This window comes from Sceloporus occidentalis, unplaced genomic scaffold, assembly GCF_023333645.1.
Source record: "Sceloporus occidentalis isolate IW3139 unplaced genomic scaffold, rSceOcc1.0.p SCAF_3, whole genome shotgun sequence".
Lineage (NCBI taxonomy): Eukaryota > Metazoa > Chordata > Lepidosauria > Squamata > Phrynosomatidae > Sceloporus > Sceloporus occidentalis.
In genome coordinates this window covers 204,982,578-205,000,800 of record NW_028316983.1, presented here as the reverse complement: position 1 = coordinate 205,000,800, position 18,223 = coordinate 204,982,578, and the positions used below count along the sequence as shown (strand labels likewise).

Below are 18,223 nucleotides of genomic sequence, written 5' to 3'. Positions count from 1 at the left end.
CAACTATCTCATTTCCCTTCTTTATGCTGCTGCAGATGTTATTCTAGTGCTTCACAAGAGAGAGGCATCCATGAATTCATCTTTTAAGAATCCTGTGGAAGCAGCCCCATTCTCAGAAATTGCTATTCACAGCAATATAGACAAAAGACAGGAAGAAAGACTGCAAGCAACTGGAACCTAGAAGGTGTCAAATGGCATAGATAAAGTTGCAGTACTAGTGCCAATTCCTTTGACAATTAGTTCAGTTAAGGGACACAAATGAAGGTTAAAACAACCCTTCTACCAAATCCTCCCACGCCTCAGAACAATTACTAAATCTATCCAGCTGAATATTTTTTGTTCTCCTGTTAATTCCCTTCTCTTTTATCCTGTCAAGGAAAAATACAATCTGATCCCTTTTGATCTGTTATATATTAATGAGATTGTTATATTAGCTGTGCTCTCATGCTCTGAATGTCTACATGTCAGGGTGAAGTTCAGCTGGCATAGATTCCTCCTAGATTTTGTAGCAATATGAAGGCATGTAAGACAGTCCTCCTTGCAACATGACTATCAAAAAAAGCATAGGAGAGTTTTCTGCCATAAGAGCTGGCACTCTGTTTATGAATGGGTATGTTCAAAATAAAAGCACATGACCTCATTTCTACTCTATCCTATGAAAAACACATCAAGAAATGATGATAGTAAAAATAGAGAGAAACATGATTACCAAATCACAGCATACTTTGTTGACAAATAATTATGCTCTTTATTTAAAATACAAAGGAAGAAATGGTTGAGTTAATCAGCCTGGTCAATTAACTCTATAGCAATCAGTATGTAAAGAGATCCTGTAGCACCTTTGAGACTAACTGAAAGAAAGAACATGGCAACATAGACTTAAGTTTACCTCTTCAGATACTTTTGGAGTCTATGAAAGTCTACGAAAGCTCATGCTGCCAACTTCTTTCTTTCAGTTAGTCTTAAAGGTATTACAAGATCTCTCTACATACTGACTATAAAATGTCTTTAAAAGCAAAACAAGAAAAAGAAGAATGTTGTAATAATTGGCATCAGTACTGGCAGGCTGAGCATGCCTAGTGCAGCCCCAGGTGCTCATGCCAAGTTTCTGTGCTGATGTTCTAATTTCCTCCTACTCTCTGAGTGATGATGGTGGTGGTGGTGCTAAGCCCTCAAAGCTCCGCCTTCCTAATGATCAGTCAATCAGGCAAATGATCAATCTGTGCCTGGAGTCCAGAGCGGAGAAATGTTACTTTTTGGACTGCAGGTCTTACAGTCCTTCAGTTAACCTAGACCATATCAGTTAAACACCCTTGGTGTGGACTATAGGACCCAGATTGGTGTGGTATAGTGGTTTGACTATTGGAGTACCACTCTGAAGACCAGAGTACAAAACCCTGTTCAGCCATGGAAACCCACTGGGTGACTTTGGATAAGTCACACACTCTTGGCCCCAGAAGACACTGTGATAGGTTCATCTTAGGATCACCATAAGTTGAAATGGCATGCAACAACAACAAGAAGAAGCTATGAACTATGAATCACACATGCCTACCCTCCAACTGTCCCATTTTGGCAGGGAAATTCCTGATTGATTTTCTGTTGTCCCACTTTAAAAATATCCCAGTTTCTCTCTCCCCCTCCCATTTCCCACTTTTGTCCTAAGCTTGCTTCAGTGGTTGCAAATTAGGTTCAGGGTACAAAAGTAATTTACACTCAGTTTACTCAGCAGAGAGGAGAGGAAGGTGGGGGTAGAATCTTGCCTTCCCAGGAGTCTCAGACAAAAGCAAACTGCTATAACTATTCCTAGCTTGTGTGGTCTTCCTCCTTAATAATTTTGCCATCTTGACCACACCTGGATGTTGCTTGTCCATATGTGTCCCAGGTTTCATCTGTGAAAAGCTGGAGGGTATACACATGCTTAGGCTTCATCACAAACTTAGTTGTAGCATGGGCAGGGGAATTAAAGAGTTATTTAATACAAAAATAAAGAATACAGCATCCAATTCAGGGGACAGAATTTGGCAGGTTAGCTTAAAGCAAGTCTTCCTGTCCCAGCCAGTTTAGGACAGTTGTGGGTATAAAGATTCTGGAGAAGAACAAGTAGGTTGAATCTAAAGGGAAGTTTTCAGTTTCTTATAATTGTACTTGTTCCTGTATATCTCTGGCCGGTTTCACCAATTTGTTAGACAGGTGAGGTACAAATAAAAACAAATCCAAAATATTCATCAGATGTGAATATTAAACACTCGCATAAATCTGAATATTGTTTGATGATCATTAATTCCCCAAAGCACACAGAGCTGACATTCTACGGTAAATATCTACAATAAATATAGAGTCCTGTGTGATATTGGAGAATAAAACTCTTCATGAAAAAAATAAAGCAAACCAACTACGTCTTACAAAACAAAGCAGAACAAGTATCAGAAGTTCAACAATCCAGATTTATCCACTGGGTTCTTTTGTGTAGGCCCTAACTAATTATACAGAAAACAGAAAGCTCTAATGCTGCTCAATTTTGACAATGATTACTGTAGCCTTTTCCTGGAGCTATAACCTTCCAGGTGACTGAAAGATGAGGAGGAGGAAGAAGAGGAGAGTTGGGATAGGAAGAAAAAGAGGCCACACACTGCATTAGTTCAGCTCTACAATAAATACTCTTTGGATATCCCAGAATTCTCTGTTTGAGGCCTTGAAGTATATGATAATATTCCATGTGTGTCCATGGGAAACACAACCAGCTCAGAAACTTCATCCACAGACAATCTTTCAGAAATTAATCCATTACCTGGTAGATTCCTGCTTGTATATATCAATTATATTTTCTACCAGCAGATTCCTCTGAAGACCATAGACTCCATGCCTGTCCAAAACTACTTCATGTCTGCAAGAGGGACAGCGGAATCGACCCCCTGAAGCCACAGTGGTGCCTCCTCTGGTTGGCAGATATGGGTTCGAGGCCTGTTTTTGCCAAGGAATTAAAAAATAAAAGGTTGTAGAGCCAAGCATGCATTAATTCAATTATTTCCAGCAATTACTTTCACTTCTGTAGCATAAGACTCATATCATAGTATCTGCTTAAGACATGATCTAATGCCTTATGTTACTATTATCACTTTAATGACCATTGGATTAGTAATCAAAACTAAACTTACCATTAATACCAAAAGCACTGTCCAAAATACTACCTAATAAGTGTAAAGAATATATTGTTTCCATTTTGTTTAAGGATTGGAAGTTAATAATATAGTAACAACTTAGTCTTAGAAGTTTTGGGGAAGAATAGGAATGAGTTTATAACTAAAATCTGACAGTAACAGGAAAGAGTTTATATCCATACTGTAACTCTAAATACATGAAATAACAATTTAGTCTAGATCAATAACGGGGACATTTCCATGCGCAAGGAATCCAGAATCATACACAAAACAAATAACAAACAAGCTTCTTTTTCTAATTCATTTTCTTTTCATTTTGACAACATCCTGTTTATTAAGCCAGCACAACTGTACCCTCCTGATTTTGTAATATGAGTTTATTCTAAAATGTTCCACTGGAAATCTAAAGGGTTAAATAAACTTACCTGGAAGATATCACTGGCACATTTTCTGCACAGGTTGTGCTGACAGGGGAGGATAACCACTGGCTTAGAAAACATCTCTAAACATATTGGACAAATAAGCTGTTTCTCTAAGTTGTCCATAGTTTGTTGCTCTTTGGAGAAAGACTTGTAATTAAGAGAAGTGCTCATCTCCTAGCGAATCCAAGGAATATAGGCTCAGAATCAGAGTGCTGCCGGCTGGTTTCCGGGTTAGGTCCCTCGAAAGAATTCCAAAGCTTGTGAGATCAAATGTCCTTTGAGGATCTTTCCCTGGAGGACATTGTTTTAATGGAGGGAAGGGAGGAAAGGGAGTTGAGCCTGTTTTAGAAACTGAACGTCATTGGCTGCCACACTCACTTTTTCCATATATGCCTCTGACACAAGGACAGATTTAGACAGGTGATAGCTCAGTGGGGTGAGAGATCAACATTCTTGAGTTCAAGAAGGAAGGGGGGAGCAAAGGGAAGGGGGGCATTTGACAGTTGCCACTGACACATGCACCACTCACTCTTTCGGAAAAGTTGAAGTGTTACATTGGCCAGAGAATGCAGCCTGATTCTTCATATCTTTACATTTTACTGTGACAGAAAAAAAATGCAAAGAGCAATGCATTAAATATGTATTCTAAGTCAGGGTAGCCAACTTAGGTGGATCTAGGAGCCAATTTTCTGTCCCTTTGGACCCTCTGGAACAACCAAAGAACAAAACAAAAACACCCAAATTTTTTAAAATTAAAATTAAATTTTTTAAAAATTAATTTAAAAAATTCTTTAAAGGTATCACATTTGATCAAATTTTCATTTCAACCATACGAAGCTGTGTATATGTAAATGCATTGAGGCTGTGTATATGATATTGTAATTGAAAGGTATAATTTTAAATTTCCCAGTTGTTTAGAGTCACTAGGTTTAGTGTCACCCAGTGCAGTAATTCATGGTGTCACTCCTCTGTTGACCACCTCCCATGCCTCACCATACGCTTGTTACTCAATCATAATTTCTGTATATTACTGAATGTAATGGTAATACTTATGATATAAACAACAGGCAAATTTAAAATTACACTTTTAAATTACAATATCATATGCAAAGCTATCTCTCAGGAGTCATTTAGTTATATATTCCTGCATGGCAGGGATTCTATGTGGTTTCTATGTGAATCTATGTGGCCCCAGGGCTGTGCTCTGTCCACTCCTGTAATTAACCAATTAATTGTATCTTTCTAAGGTTCAGAACAACTTGTCTGAAATGGTATATGATATTTTAATTTTTTTTTCTCTCTTTCATATTACATATTCTCATATAGGTACATGTTCCTGGGCATCACTTCTTCAGCAGGAAATCTGGTACAAGAGAAAGAATAGGTATAGGTTCCTATACCACGAAAAAATAGCACTTCAAGATATTTCAGCAAATATTTCATTTAAAACTGGACCTTTGTTGTACAGAGCTTATTGCTTGGCTTATTCATTTGGCTTACCTCTCCTGGTTTAAATTTCAATTCAGGATTTTTGCCACCAAATTTGCCGCCCAAATACAGCCTGGGTGCATCCCCACTTCCAGGAGTGCTCCGGTGGCCATTTTCTTATGCTAGAAAACTCTCAAATGCAAAAAGAGCCACACAGAGAAATCCTGGAAGAAGGGATGCATCTGGGTTGTATTTGGGCAGCAAATTCAGCAGCAAAAACCTTCTAATAAGATCAGGATGCAGCATGAATTGCAATTTAAACCGGGAGAGGTAAGCAGAATTAATAAACCAAGTGATAAGCTCAGTAGTGTGTCATCAAGTCATTAAACCAAAGGCATGTAAATAAAACAACCAGGTCAGGTAAGCCTTGCATAAAGTAAACAAAAATGTTTTGAATCTTCTAGGGACCACTTGAAAGCTTCTTCCAAAAAGCACCCATTTCTTTCACCAACCTCCACTTTTCTTATGATTTCCATTTTCTAACATGTTGGGGATAGCTGGCAAGGTGGTCTAATCTACTTTCTCTTACTCTCTGTTTTTCTCTTCACACGTGTCCAGTAAGGGATTCTGGAGGCAACTGATGCCTACTTTGCTTATTGTAGGCAACCACATAGAACCACAGTAGGTTCACCTAGAGCAGAAACCAATTTTTCCCAGCTCAAGCTTTATTGCATTGTTTACTGCAAACAAACTACTGCTCCATGACCAAAAACTCTTATGCTTCATCAGCCCCGTCCCAATGAAGATGCTGCTAAAATGCTTCCAACTAGACAGAGGGCAAGGAAGAAAAGGGGGGCTGGAGGATTTAAAAAGACCTCATGAAAAGGAGCTTCTTTCTCAGTAGCTTTGGCGCGGGACAGACCACCAAAAAACTGTGGTCTGCTGGTGCCTGTTTTTGCTCCTCAGGGACAGTGCAGGCCCCAAATGGCGTGCTGCCACTGCGGAGCAGAAAGAACCCGAAATTTCTGGGTTCTTTGTGTGATACTGCAGCAAGGATGTGCCATTGGTGCACTGGTGATGTAAGTGCCGCACGGCCCCGTGGGGTGCTTACATCACAATGGTGCCGCCCGTGTACATGGGGCGCCACCATTGTTATGCTGCCGCCATGTAGTAGGGTTGCGGGGCGTGTGGTCGCTCCACCCCCAGGCAACCCTACTATGTGTCCAGGATGGCACAAAGCGCCGGTCTGAATCAGGCCATCATTAATTGAGGTATGCCTGCACATTTTTGTATCTGATCCTTACCACAAAGCATTTTGAACCATATTTGGAAAAGTAGAAGGAGAGAAAAAAAAGGAGGAAGATGTGAAAACAAGTTCCACAATTGCTTATGTGAACCAGCCTTAAGCAGCAGCAGATGGTGTGTGATGTGGCAGATGGGAAAAGGCTGCCTTTGCAGAATAGCACTGAGATGGTAGGGCCCCCATATTCCTGCCAGTGAAGAATGTGGTAAGATAGCAGAGAAGGTGGTTTACTCAGCACCATACTAGACAGAGCAACCAGATGCCGTAACCTCAAAGAAGGACAAGGCATCATAAATTGCAGGACATTCAAGCAACTTGTAGAACATTACAAAACAAAGCTAAAAACACTAATATAAATTCATTCTTCTTAGTCATGCTTAAATGGAGGACATTTTGGAATTCATCCAAGACAGATGGATGACTAGTCACCCTACATGCTAGCACATGGCTGACCATGCCTAGATAATGCCAAGCTAGCTTCCCCCTTATTCTGCCCCTGCCTCACCACCCCCACTGATAAATGTTTGTCTCTTTCCTCCCTTGGTAGGTGGTGTCTTCTTACCTGTCACATTGTCTCACCTAAAGCTAGTAGTGCTAAATGTTGCTATGGGGAAAACATAGCTCTTCAGTAATATTCTGCATAAATAAGTTTTCTCTGTGACTTTTAAAGGAACAGTTCAAATACATTTTTTAAAAAATTACACCCCCAATTTTTTCCTAGCTAAAGTACTTGGGGAAATAGCAAGGATGTGCCATTTTTATTGGCTGAGCTGAGGTGATAATTCTGCCTGGGTTACATGGCCATAGCATAATCCCAATGACTAGGTTCCAGCACTGGGACATTGCTATGTTTCTGTTTATTAGATGCATACATCCCTTAGAACCTGGCACTTGTTGCTAAGTTATTTTTAAAATGACAATTTCCCAAATCACGTCTGGCATGTGAGGCCTAATCTTAGGGCAAAGCCATCTGTGCTGTTACTTGCCAATACTTTATCAGACAACTGTACGCGCAGTATGTATCATGTCTATGAGTTTAAGTAAAACATCCACTTACTGTAGCAGGCGGTTGTGACTGCATTCATTCTGTGCATACCTCTAATAAATTAGCTTCATTAATCTGTTAATAAACTAGCCAGGAATCCTAATTAAGCATATTTTAGAAAAAATGTATTTTGTAAGAATTCCCTGATTATGCAGCGCTCTGAATTTACACAACAAGGTGAAAAGGCTTACTTTCTCAGTATATCCTACTGTATACCAATAAATCATACTGATATAAAATACTGTATTACTATCTGGGTTTCAAGAAACAAAGAAAACTTGTTTCAACCCTAATCACACTGAGAAAGTAAGCTCCTTTTGACTAAATGAAGTGAATTTCTGAATAGGGATCTAAACTGTTAATGGAAAGAAACCATGCTTACAAAATAAACTGGACAATGGAATTTGGACATTGGAAGATTTTGGTATGGATCTCGAATGGATCCCCCATGGATACCGAGGGCCTGCTGTACTGGTAGTGTGTTTCCTGGTTCACTAGGAGTACCAATTTGTGGGTTGTGGCAGTGAGTGAAATATAAATGCATATCAAGTGATGGGGCTCTCTTACTTTCCCAGAAGCTTCCACATTTTTTTTTCTTGGGCTCTATTATGGAGTGGGAAAGCCAATCAGTTAGAGACATCTTTGCTGGCTGATGGGTCTTGAGAGTAAGAAAAGACAATACAGGTCCACTTCCAGGCTGCGTCTGCAATGTGGCAGTAATACAGTTTAACACTGCTTTAACCGCTATGACTCAATGCTATGGAAATAGTTTTGTGAGATATTTAGCCTTATCTGTCAGAGAACTCTGGTGCCACAACTACAAATTCAAAGATTCCACAGCATTGGCCCTTATCACACGAACAAAATTTGAAGTTATCCCAGGGTCAATGTGAAGGCAATGCAGGGGCAATCATGGGGTTTCAATCAGGAGCCATCTTAAACACAATCTGGGGTCATTCCAAGGTCATTCCAGGGTTAGGTAAATCCTCTTCTCCCGAATTTACCTAACCCTGCAGTGACCCTGGAATGACCCCCGATTGGCTTCTGATTGCATTTGGCGTCGTGTGATAAACAAACTTGAAACTTTACCTAACCCTGGGATGACGTTGGAATGACTCCTGATTATGTTTAAGATGGCTCTTGATTGTATTTGGCATCGTGTGATAAACTTGAAACCCCATGATTGCCCCTGCATTGCCTTCACATTACCTTTACATTGACCCTGGGATAACTTCAAATTTTGCTCATATGATAAGGGCCATTGAGTCATGTCAGTTAAAGTGGTGTCAAGCTGCATTATTTCTGCAGTGCAGATGCAGCCCCAGTCTATATAGACTGCTTCTCTGACCCCACTCACTGTGTCAGTTGTTCTCCTTTCTCACCCACTCTCAGTGTTTGGACATTTGTATAAAGGACTGCTTTGTTAGTGGTGTACCACACTGCTAATGTTGATTGTCAGGACCCTGGGTGGTTTTAACATGGGGAGCATATCCATTCTGTGCATAGATAGGGCCTGTATGCTCATTATAGCTGGTATGAGGGTTCCCCTTACAGGACCTTCATGTTCTATGGGCAGTCAGGTCACCCCACTTCATGGACAAATGTCTCTGTCTCACACCCAGATAGCAGGGGAACCACATATTAGCTTTCAGCTGAGTAGATTCTTGTGTCTGCAGTTCCAGTGTTACCCAGCAGGAGGAACAGGTAAATGGGTTTCCACTGCATAGGAAGTGAGTTGACTGGTGAATGGGCTGCCATCAACTATCAGGCAGGTGGACCAATGCCAGAAATCAAACCTATGTTGAGCACCAAGCCTGCTCAGCCATAACCAATAAAATTAAGGCCTTTTCCTTTCCAACAAAATATTGCCTTTGTTCTTTCTTTCTAATTGTGAAGCCCCACATTCACCACTAGGTACACAAATGCTGGTAACCAGTTTAGCCAGGTAGGCAGGTAGTTTCAGATTGAAATGGTTACTTTTTTGGAGTACAACTCCCAGAATTCCCCATCTAGCATAGCCAATTCTGGAAATAATAATTTTTAAAAAGTAAAATTTGTGAAGCTCTGACCACATTGCCACATACATTGAACACATTAACAGAGGCATCTGACATGCGAATAAGATGAGTAGAAGAGGAGTAAAAGCACGGCTCAAGATGGTTGTCACAATAATAATAATAATAATAATAATAATAATAATAATAATAATATTTATTTGTATACCGCCCTATGGCAAACCAATCCGGGCGGTTGACAACAGTAAAATATAAAATATAACAATTAAAAACACTTTATCCCTCCCCCCTTAAGACAGTATTAAACAGTATAACATATTAAAACACAATATCAAAGCATAAAAACAACAATTAAAAACTAAAAACCCTGATATCCCTCTGTTGATCCTCAACCATCACTAAGATGGGGCCACGGGAGGAATGAGGGAATCAGGGAACCTGGGCCGGGATGGTTAATCTGGAAAGGCCTGCCGGAAGAGATCCGTCTTGACCGCTTTTTTAAAGCTGTCTAATGATGTTATCTGACGGATCTCATCCGGCAGGTCGTTCCAGAGTTTGGGGACGACAGCAGAGAACGCCCTCTGGGAGGTCACCGCAAGCCTAGATTTTAGAGGCTGCAGTAAGTTCCTCCCAGAGGACTGGAGTGCGCGGGGAGGATTGTACGGGAGGAGGCGGTCCCTGAGATAGTTTGGACCCAAGCCATTTAGGGCTTTAAAGGTGATAACCAACACCTTGTACTGGGCCCAGAAGCTGATAGGCAGCCAGTGGAGGGACCTCAAAACCGGAGTAATGTCATGTGAGTTCCCCAGTTTGCTGCTGCGAAGTCCAAGGCCTTGTCTGCATAGGTCAAAAGGCCCATTCCTTCCCCTGTTCCCATTTTGTCATCATCCTGTTTGGACAATATATGGCCCAACCCCCAGTTCTGGTGTGGGCAGTCTGGACAATGTCTGGCATATCCTGCTACAGAAGCAGTGCATAACATTGTTAAAACAAATGAAAATTACTTACCTGTTGTTCTGGATTTTCTGGGAAGACATGGAGGCCCCCATTTACCCATGCTGTGGTGGCTGTCTCAATGGGTGTCCTATTGGCCTGCCTAATGTGGAAGCCAGGATGGATAAACTGAGGCTGTTGTATTTTGCACACATCATGAGAAGGCATGAATCATTCGAAAAGACAATAATGCTAACTGAAGGTAGAGTAAAGTAGAAAGCAGCAGAAAGAGAGGAAGACCACATGCCAGATGAATGGAGAAAGAGGTCACAGACCTGAGCCCGCAGGGCCTGATGAGAGCAGAGAAGGACAGGGGGTCTTGGGGAAGCCTTATTCACAGGGTTGCCATGAGTTGAGTTCAACCTGAGGACAGTTAAGAAAAGCAACCATAACAACAACAAATACGATGGGTCTCTTGACCCCCAGTACTTTATGTACAGAATGGCAACCTTGAAATGGCAGACAGCATTGCAGGCATTTTTGCACCTGGATTTTTCGAGTACCTTCTTAGGCTCCATTCCCATTGGCTTATAAAGCGGATCTAGACACACATTATGGGGGCATCATTCTCATTTGAGTGCACATTCGATCCTCATTGCGCCGATTTCGTTCCCATTGGAATTCGGATCTGATCCCCATGTAATTTTTCCTAGGAAAACCCAAATCAGTGGTGGCTAAACCGGTTTTAAAAGGGTGTACATTTTTAGAGGTTTTTCCTGCACTTCCCAGAGTCTGATTCGGGGCAAATGAATGGGAAGGACAAGGGTGTCTGATTCCGGAACTTGGGGATGGGAGGAGCAATGCTCAAGGGGCTGGCCTGGGGGTGTCACCCACTCGTTCTCTTTCCTGCATTACCGGCACCATTTTATCCCATTCGCATAGCCTTTCCCTCGGTAGGGTGGGAAGCAGGGTAAGGCGATTGCATGTGTAGACAAATTTATTTTTTTAAAAAATTAAGTTTTCGATTACTTAGGCGCTCTGTCTGGTGTCCAAACATAGCAAATTGCTACATTGACCTCCAAATACAGTAAACACATTACGCCCCCTGCAACCTCCCCCCTGTTCCACATGCATAGATCGACGTGTGAGGAGACCCATTGAACACCATTTTTAACTATTATTTTTTCTTTTTTTTACATGCCTGCTCTATTGCCCCCCAAACCGCCCAGGGAGCAATGGGGGAGGCAAAGGGACTTGGGGGGATGGAGGCTCCCTTTTTCCTTTCCCAGAGGGAGTCTGGGAAGACACAGGAGAGCCTGGGAGGCAAAGGGACTTGGGCGAATAGAGGCTCCTTCTCCCTTTCCCAGAGGGGAAAAGCGCCTAAGTGATTAAGCAATTAGTTGGCTGTGACATCAAGCGCTTAGGCGCTTGATTAACAGCTGCTTTAAAAAAAGAGGTTCCGGAAGGGCAATGGGAACGGGGAGCAAAAAAGTCTGTTTCAAATTACTACTGAGAAAATTTCAATGGGAACGAGAATGGATCAAAAAACCCCGAGTCCGTTTGCCCCCTTTTGTAATGGGAACGAGCGACCAAATTCTAATGCGACTCGGGGAAAAAATCCGAGTCAGAATCGCAGCAATATAAGCCGCTTTTTTTACCCAGTGGAAATGGGGCCTTAGAATGTAGCATACCATTGAACTATAAAGGTAACAAAGCACAATAACATATGACTTTATCACACGGGGAAAATTGGAGCTTTAACCAGTGATTATCCCATGAAAATCGTGTGATCGTAGTTAAGATATTCACATGACATCGCAATTAAAGAGCCATTATCCCAGGAATTCATGGGGAAATCCCATGAATGATTTGTCGCTGTTTATTGCTTGTTTATTCCTGGGATAATGGCTCTTTAATTGCAATGTGTTTGACAATCTTAATTGCAATTGTGCAGTTTTCATGAGATAATTACTGTTTAAAGCCCCAATTCTGCACAGACATAGACTAAATGAAAGAAAGTAGTTGGCAGCATGAGCTTTTGTAAACTTAAGTCTACAACTTCAGATGCATTTGGAAGTAGAGGAAGTAGACCCAAGTCTTGGGAAACTCTGCTGCCAACTTCTTTCTTTCACTGAGTCTCAAAGGGGATGCTAGGTCTCTCTCCATACTGGTTCTGCACAGACGTAGGAGTATATCACACTGAGGTTTATGCAACTCAGATCCGGGGTGACTCTTGGTTCAGCTATGTGAATTCATGTCGTAACGTGAATGTTTTATTACACCTAGCCCTTCCGTTGCCCTTCTGAATCGAGAGGGAATCGAATCCAAGGCAAGTCACGTGATGCGGATTCACGCACAGTAGAGTGAGTGCAAATTGTATTACCACACTGGTGCATACCATGCGGATTCAGCTATTCGAATTGGGACCCTTGCACATGCTCAGTGGGGATCTGGACGCTGTCCTCCTTCCCTACCCCCTCCTTAGCTGTCCTCCTTCATTGGGCTGAAGGAGCAGTCAGGGGATGATGGGATAAGTCACAGGGGATCACTGGAGCCAGGATTCAGGAGCAGTCAGGGGATGATGGGATAAGTTGCAGAGGGTCACTGGGGCCAAGATTCGGATGTAGGAGCAGTCAGGGGATGATGGGATAGAGATGAGATGAGATGGCATAAAGGAAGAGGAGGGGGATGAAGGAGCAGGACGCAGGGGGCCAAGGGGAGGGGGTGACATCGGAGTGATCTTCCACACCAGACCAATTCGAAGTGAAATCGTAGTGAGCTTGAAAGCGAATTCTGTGAATTCACTTTTTTCCCGATTTCACCAAAATGAGGGGTCAGTTTGGAATCACTGCAGAAGTGCCACGGAAGGAGCGCCCATAGAAAGGAATTGCATCTGATAACACATTCATGTTATGACATGAATCCACATCGTTGGACCCGCAGTCATGTCGGATCTGAGCCGCAAAAAACCCCCAAAACCTCCTGTGATATACTCCTTAGAGTAAATGAAAGAAAGTAGTTGGCAGCATGAGCTTTTGTAAACTTAAGTCTACATCTTCAGATGCATTTGGAAGCAGAGGAAGTAGACTCAAGTCTTGAGAAGCTCAGGCTGCCAACTTCTTTCTTTCACTGAGTCTTAGAGAGGCTGCTAGATCTCTCTCCATACTGGTTCTGCACAGACTTAGAGTAAATGAAAGAAAGTAGTTGTAAGCACGAGCTTTTGTAAACCTAAGTGTACTTCCTCAGATGCATTTGGAAGCAAAGGAAGTAGACTCAGCTCTTGGAAAGCTCAGGCTGCCAACGTCTTTCTTTCCTTTAGTCTCAAAGGGACTACTAGATCTCTATAGGGTTGCCATAATTGTCCACTAAAACCTGGGACAAAATGTAGAACAAAATCTAGACCAAACTGTAGGACAACTGCAGGACAAGACTCAGCCCAAAATGTAGGACATTTCAGGTCCTCCATTTTTCTTAAATATCCTGCATTTTGGGCTGAGTTTTGTCCTGCAGTTGTCCTACAGTTTGGTCTAGATTTTGTCCTACATTTTGTCCTGGGTTTTAGTGGACAATTATGGCAACCCTATAGAGTATAGTATTTTACAGAGAGCACTGGGACAGCTCTTTTCAATGGGAAACTGAAAGTGCAAGCGAGTAAAAAAAGCTGTCTCCTTCGAGCCGGAATCGAACCAGCGACCTAAGGATGTCTCCAAGGAATGTGTCCTCTACAGTCCTCCGCTCTACCAGCTGAGCTATCGAAGGGATGCATTGAAGAGCCTCCCCAGAGATATACAAGCCAAGGGAATGAAACTTGGGTTGGTTTTTTACCAAGTGTGGGCAAACCTCCTCTGAACAGCCAAGAAAAACCCCCACGATAGATTTGCATTAGGGTCAGAAACGACTCCAAGGCACACAGCAGCAACAACTATAGTAGAGGGGGCCTGGACAAAGTTGAAAAGCTGCACACCCAAATAAAAAAGAAGGAAATGTGCATGCTTTCTCTGTGTGTGTGAAAGAGCAAAAATGTAACCCAGCATTTCCAAAAGGAGGATCAGCCATCTTCCTGCATTCCCCATTGGTAGGAGATTGCATACCCAGGCAAAGTCAGCTTTCTTTATAGATTGTTTTAAATATATATATATACTTCCTAGGGGAAAGTGCTCAACCGTGTAGCCTGACTGCTGCAAAGAGTGTCTAAATGCACAGCTTCTCCCAACTTATGTCCTGTGTGTTGGAGAGCATCTTCCACTGAAGTTGCCCAGAGCAATTGCAAAACAAAAAACAAAGAGCATTTCCTTTGCAAGTGGAGCCATGCCTCCTTTTCAAAATGGGGTCTATTCCTGTTCCTTTTATTGGAAACCAAAGGTTGGGAGGAAGGGGCCAGTGGCGCAATGGATAACGCGTCTGACTACGGATCAGAAGATTGTAGGTTCGACTCCTGCCTGGCTCGCTTCTCCCTTTTCCTACTATTAGAAAGGACAATGCTGGAAATGCCTGTCCCAGGAACACAGCATTCACTCCTTGCTGCTTCTTGTCATGTACTCCATTCTGAAGAGGTCTCAAGACCGCCTATTTTTTTAAATCAACTTTGCCTTGGCCTCTTGAAGAAATTATAAGGATATAATTTTGCATCTCCCTTCCATTTTTGCCACCAAGGGCTGCATGGAAGAAGCACAAGTTACTCTCACACTTGCAAGGAGTTGTAAAATAAATGCGGTTTGCTCTGGTTGCAATGTATGTGACTTTATCCTGTAGAAGAAGGCCAAGTACTGTACCATTATGATCTGTTTTAGTTATCTCCAGAATGGGAGACAGGATGCCAAGGGATCTTGCAGCACCTTTGAGAGTAACCGAAAGAAAGAAGTTGGTAGCATGAGCTTTTATAGACTTGAGCCTACTTCCTCAGATAAAACATACATGTGAAAACTGCATCTGAGGAAGCAGGCCCAAGTCTACAAAAGCTTCTGCCTTTCACTTTTAGACTCAAAGGTGTTGCATGATCCTTCTGCACACCAAAGTCTTCCCTGTATGACTGACTGCTTCCAAATATCTGTGTAGATATTCTGAAGTCTTTCCAAAATGCATCTGAGGAAGTAGGCTCAAACCTACAAAAGCTCATGCTACCAACATTGAGAGTCTTGCAGTTAGTCTCAAAGGTGCAGCAAGATCCCTTCGGATACTAAAGTCTTCCCTGTATGAGTAACTGCTCAAACTGCCTGTTCCCACATATCTGTCGAGTGTCTGTAAAGCCTTCTCAAATGCATCTGAGGAAGTAGGCGCAAGTCTACAAAATCTCATTATGTTCTCAACCTCTGTCTTTTAGTTAGGCCCAAAACACCCTGCAGAAATATTCCACTTTGAGACCCCTTTAACTGCCTAGGGAATCCTGGGAACTGTAGTTTATTGTGGCCCCAGATCTCTCTCACAGAGAAGGCTCAAGGTCTCACAAAACTACACTTCCCAGAATTCCCTAGCATTGAGCCAGGGCAGGTTAAAGCAGTCTCAAACTGGATTTAATTCTGAAGTGTGTATTTGGACCTTAAGTCTCAAAGATGTTGCAAGATCCCTTTGCAGACTGAGCTTCCAGACTGACTTTGGGTTTATGCAGGAGGGGCTTTTCTGCAGGGGATGAAGATGTTTGGCACCCTTAATACCAACTTGCCATTTCCCTGTCCTGTAAAACCCTGATGTTCTGATGTGACTGAACTGAATTTGATAAAAGTAGCACTTGCGAGCCAGGCAGGAGTCGAACCTACAATCTTCTGATCCGTAGTCAGACGCGTTATCCATTGCGCCACTGGCCCAGCCTTAAGCAGCCCTGCTTTAGGAATGCATCCAAACATAGACCCAAAGGCATCCCTTTGCCTCCTTCTTGCACATTATTTTCACCCACTGTCTCCTAGATAGATAGACAGATGGATGTACCAAAAAAGACATAGAAAGACACACACACACACACACACATATAAAACATATAAAGACATATAAATAAAATATAGTATATACATATAAAGACATGTATATATATATATATATATATATATATATAAAGACATTTAAATAAAATATATAAATACATATGTGTGTGTGTATATATATATATATATATAGAGAGAGAGAGAGAGAGAGAGAGACATATAAATAAGACATATAAAGACCCACACACATACACATATATAAAGAAATTTAAATAAAAACATATAAATACATATGTGTGTATATATATAGACATATATAAATATAATGTAGTATATAAATATAAAGACATTAAATAAAAGATATATAAAGACATGTATGTAAACATAAAGACATATAAAGTAAGACACACACACATATATAGTATATAAAGACATATATATATATATATACATATAAATAAAACATATAAAGACATAAATATTATATAGTATATAAACATATGTATATATATATATATATAGAGAGAGAGAGACATATATAAAGACATGTAGAGATGTATAAATAAAAACATATACATATAATATAAATATAATATAGTATATCTATATATAAAGATATATAAATAAAATACACATATATATGTCTTAGATTTATATGTCATATATGGATCAGTATGTCATACAAAGACAGAGTGATCCATGCTTGGATCCAGTTTGCCTTCCAATGCACTGAGCTCTAAGGATTCAAAGAGGCCCTCTTTCCATCCCCAGCCCAGAAACCCTCCCCCTCCCCCTCCCCACTTTCCAAAGCTCAGGGTCCTCCTTTTCCAGGACCTGTCCTCCATTCCCACTCCATTCCTGTCCAGGAGGAGGAGGAATCACAACATGCCCTCCACTTTGAGCAGGACTAAGGTGGGGTGTTGTTTGGAGCATTTTATTGGGCCAGGTCCTCCATTTTATTATTATTATTATTATTATTATTATTATTATTATTATTATTATTATTATTGGCCCTGGAGCGTCCTCCAGGAGGACAGTGCTCAGTTTGGCTCCTGTTCCTGCAGCTCAAAGGTACAGCGCTGTTTGCAAAATAAAATCCTATCTTCCACGTGTGCGATCTCCAGCGCCGCCTTGCGGTCGCAATCTGAATTGAACCTTCCCAGCCTCTGCAGCTTATGTTCTTCCCTTTTTCTGCCAGGAGCCACTGCCAAGTCCCTTCGATAGCTCAGCTGGTAGAGCGGAGGACTGTAGGAAGCTAACGCTGATGGGAATCCTTAGGTCGCTGGTTCGATTCCGGCTCGAAGGAGACAAGATTTTTAAATCCCTAAACTGACTTCCATTTATGGCTCCCCTTTGTTTGAATGAGATGGTTTTAGTCTCCTCCTGCAGCATAAAAAGCGAAGGAAAGGAAAAGAAATGGAAATGTGGGCAGCATTTTCTTCTTTATTTTCTTTTCTTTTGTTGTTGTTCCTTTGAGTTTAAATGCAATGCTTTTTTTTTAAATGAGTCAAAGGCAAAAGTATCTTCCCATCAGATGCAAGAGATACTTCTCTCCCATCCCCAAGGAATAAACAATTACTGCTAATAATAATAATAATAATAATAATAATAATAAGTATATATATATATATATATATATATATTGAAAGAGGGGGAAAAAGAAGCAGAGATTTTATATATATATATATATATATATATATATATATAAAAACACATTTCTTTTCTTTTCCCCCCTCCATCTTCTTCCTATTAATGAGAGACCACCAAAAGTCCCTGTTTTTATTATTATTATATATTTGTTTATATATTTTATTATATATTTGTTATTTAAATAATTAGACTGTTATTTAAATTATTACAGTTACAATATCACTGCATTATAGTTACTGTAATAATGCATTATTACAATATCTTATTACAATATGCTACAAAATGTATACAGTTACTGTGTACATTATTATAATATATCCACTATATATTTGTTATTTGAAGTATTAGACT

General features: G+C 41.0%; 1 protein-coding gene and 4 non-coding genes across 7 annotated transcripts in view; 2 read left to right on the top strand and 3 right to left on the bottom strand.

Moving 5' to 3' along the window:
* Positions 1–3,892, bottom strand: part of LOC149317380 (tripartite motif-containing 55-like) — a 50,002-nt gene extending 46,110 nt beyond the window's left edge. For all 3 annotated transcript variants that reach the window (XM_089517382.1, XM_089517384.1, XM_089517383.1), the window contains exons 1-2: positions 3,587–3,892; positions 2,792–2,964 (exon numbers count right to left, since the gene is read on the bottom strand). In XM_089517382.1, coding sequence (XP_089373508.1) covers positions 2,792–2,964; positions 3,587–3,754 — 341 coding nt within the window. In that variant the 5' untranslated portion in view covers positions 3,755–3,892. The remainder of the gene's footprint in view (positions 1–2,791; positions 2,965–3,586) is intronic.
* A 10,081-nt stretch (positions 3,893–13,973) lies between these two features.
* Positions 13,974–14,066, bottom strand: TRNAY-GUA (transfer RNA tyrosine (anticodon GUA)). Its single transcript has 2 exons — positions 14,030–14,066; positions 13,974–14,009 (listed from the first exon to the last, which is right to left on the bottom strand). It is a non-coding gene; the product is annotated as a tRNA-Tyr (tRNA).
* A 615-nt stretch (positions 14,067–14,681) lies between these two features.
* On the top strand, positions 14,682–14,754 carry TRNAR-ACG (transfer RNA arginine (anticodon ACG)). Its single transcript has one exon. It is a non-coding gene; the product is annotated as a tRNA-Arg (tRNA).
* Positions 14,755–16,035: 1,281 nt separating this feature from the next.
* TRNAR-ACG (transfer RNA arginine (anticodon ACG)) lies at positions 16,036–16,108 on the bottom strand. Its single transcript has one exon. It is a non-coding gene; the product is annotated as a tRNA-Arg (tRNA).
* Positions 16,109–17,436: 1,328 nt separating this feature from the next.
* TRNAY-GUA (transfer RNA tyrosine (anticodon GUA)) lies at positions 17,437–17,528 on the top strand. Its single transcript is given in 2 exon segments — positions 17,437–17,473; positions 17,493–17,528. It is a non-coding gene; the product is annotated as a tRNA-Tyr (tRNA).
* The last annotated feature ends 695 nt before the right edge of the window (positions 17,529–18,223 follow it).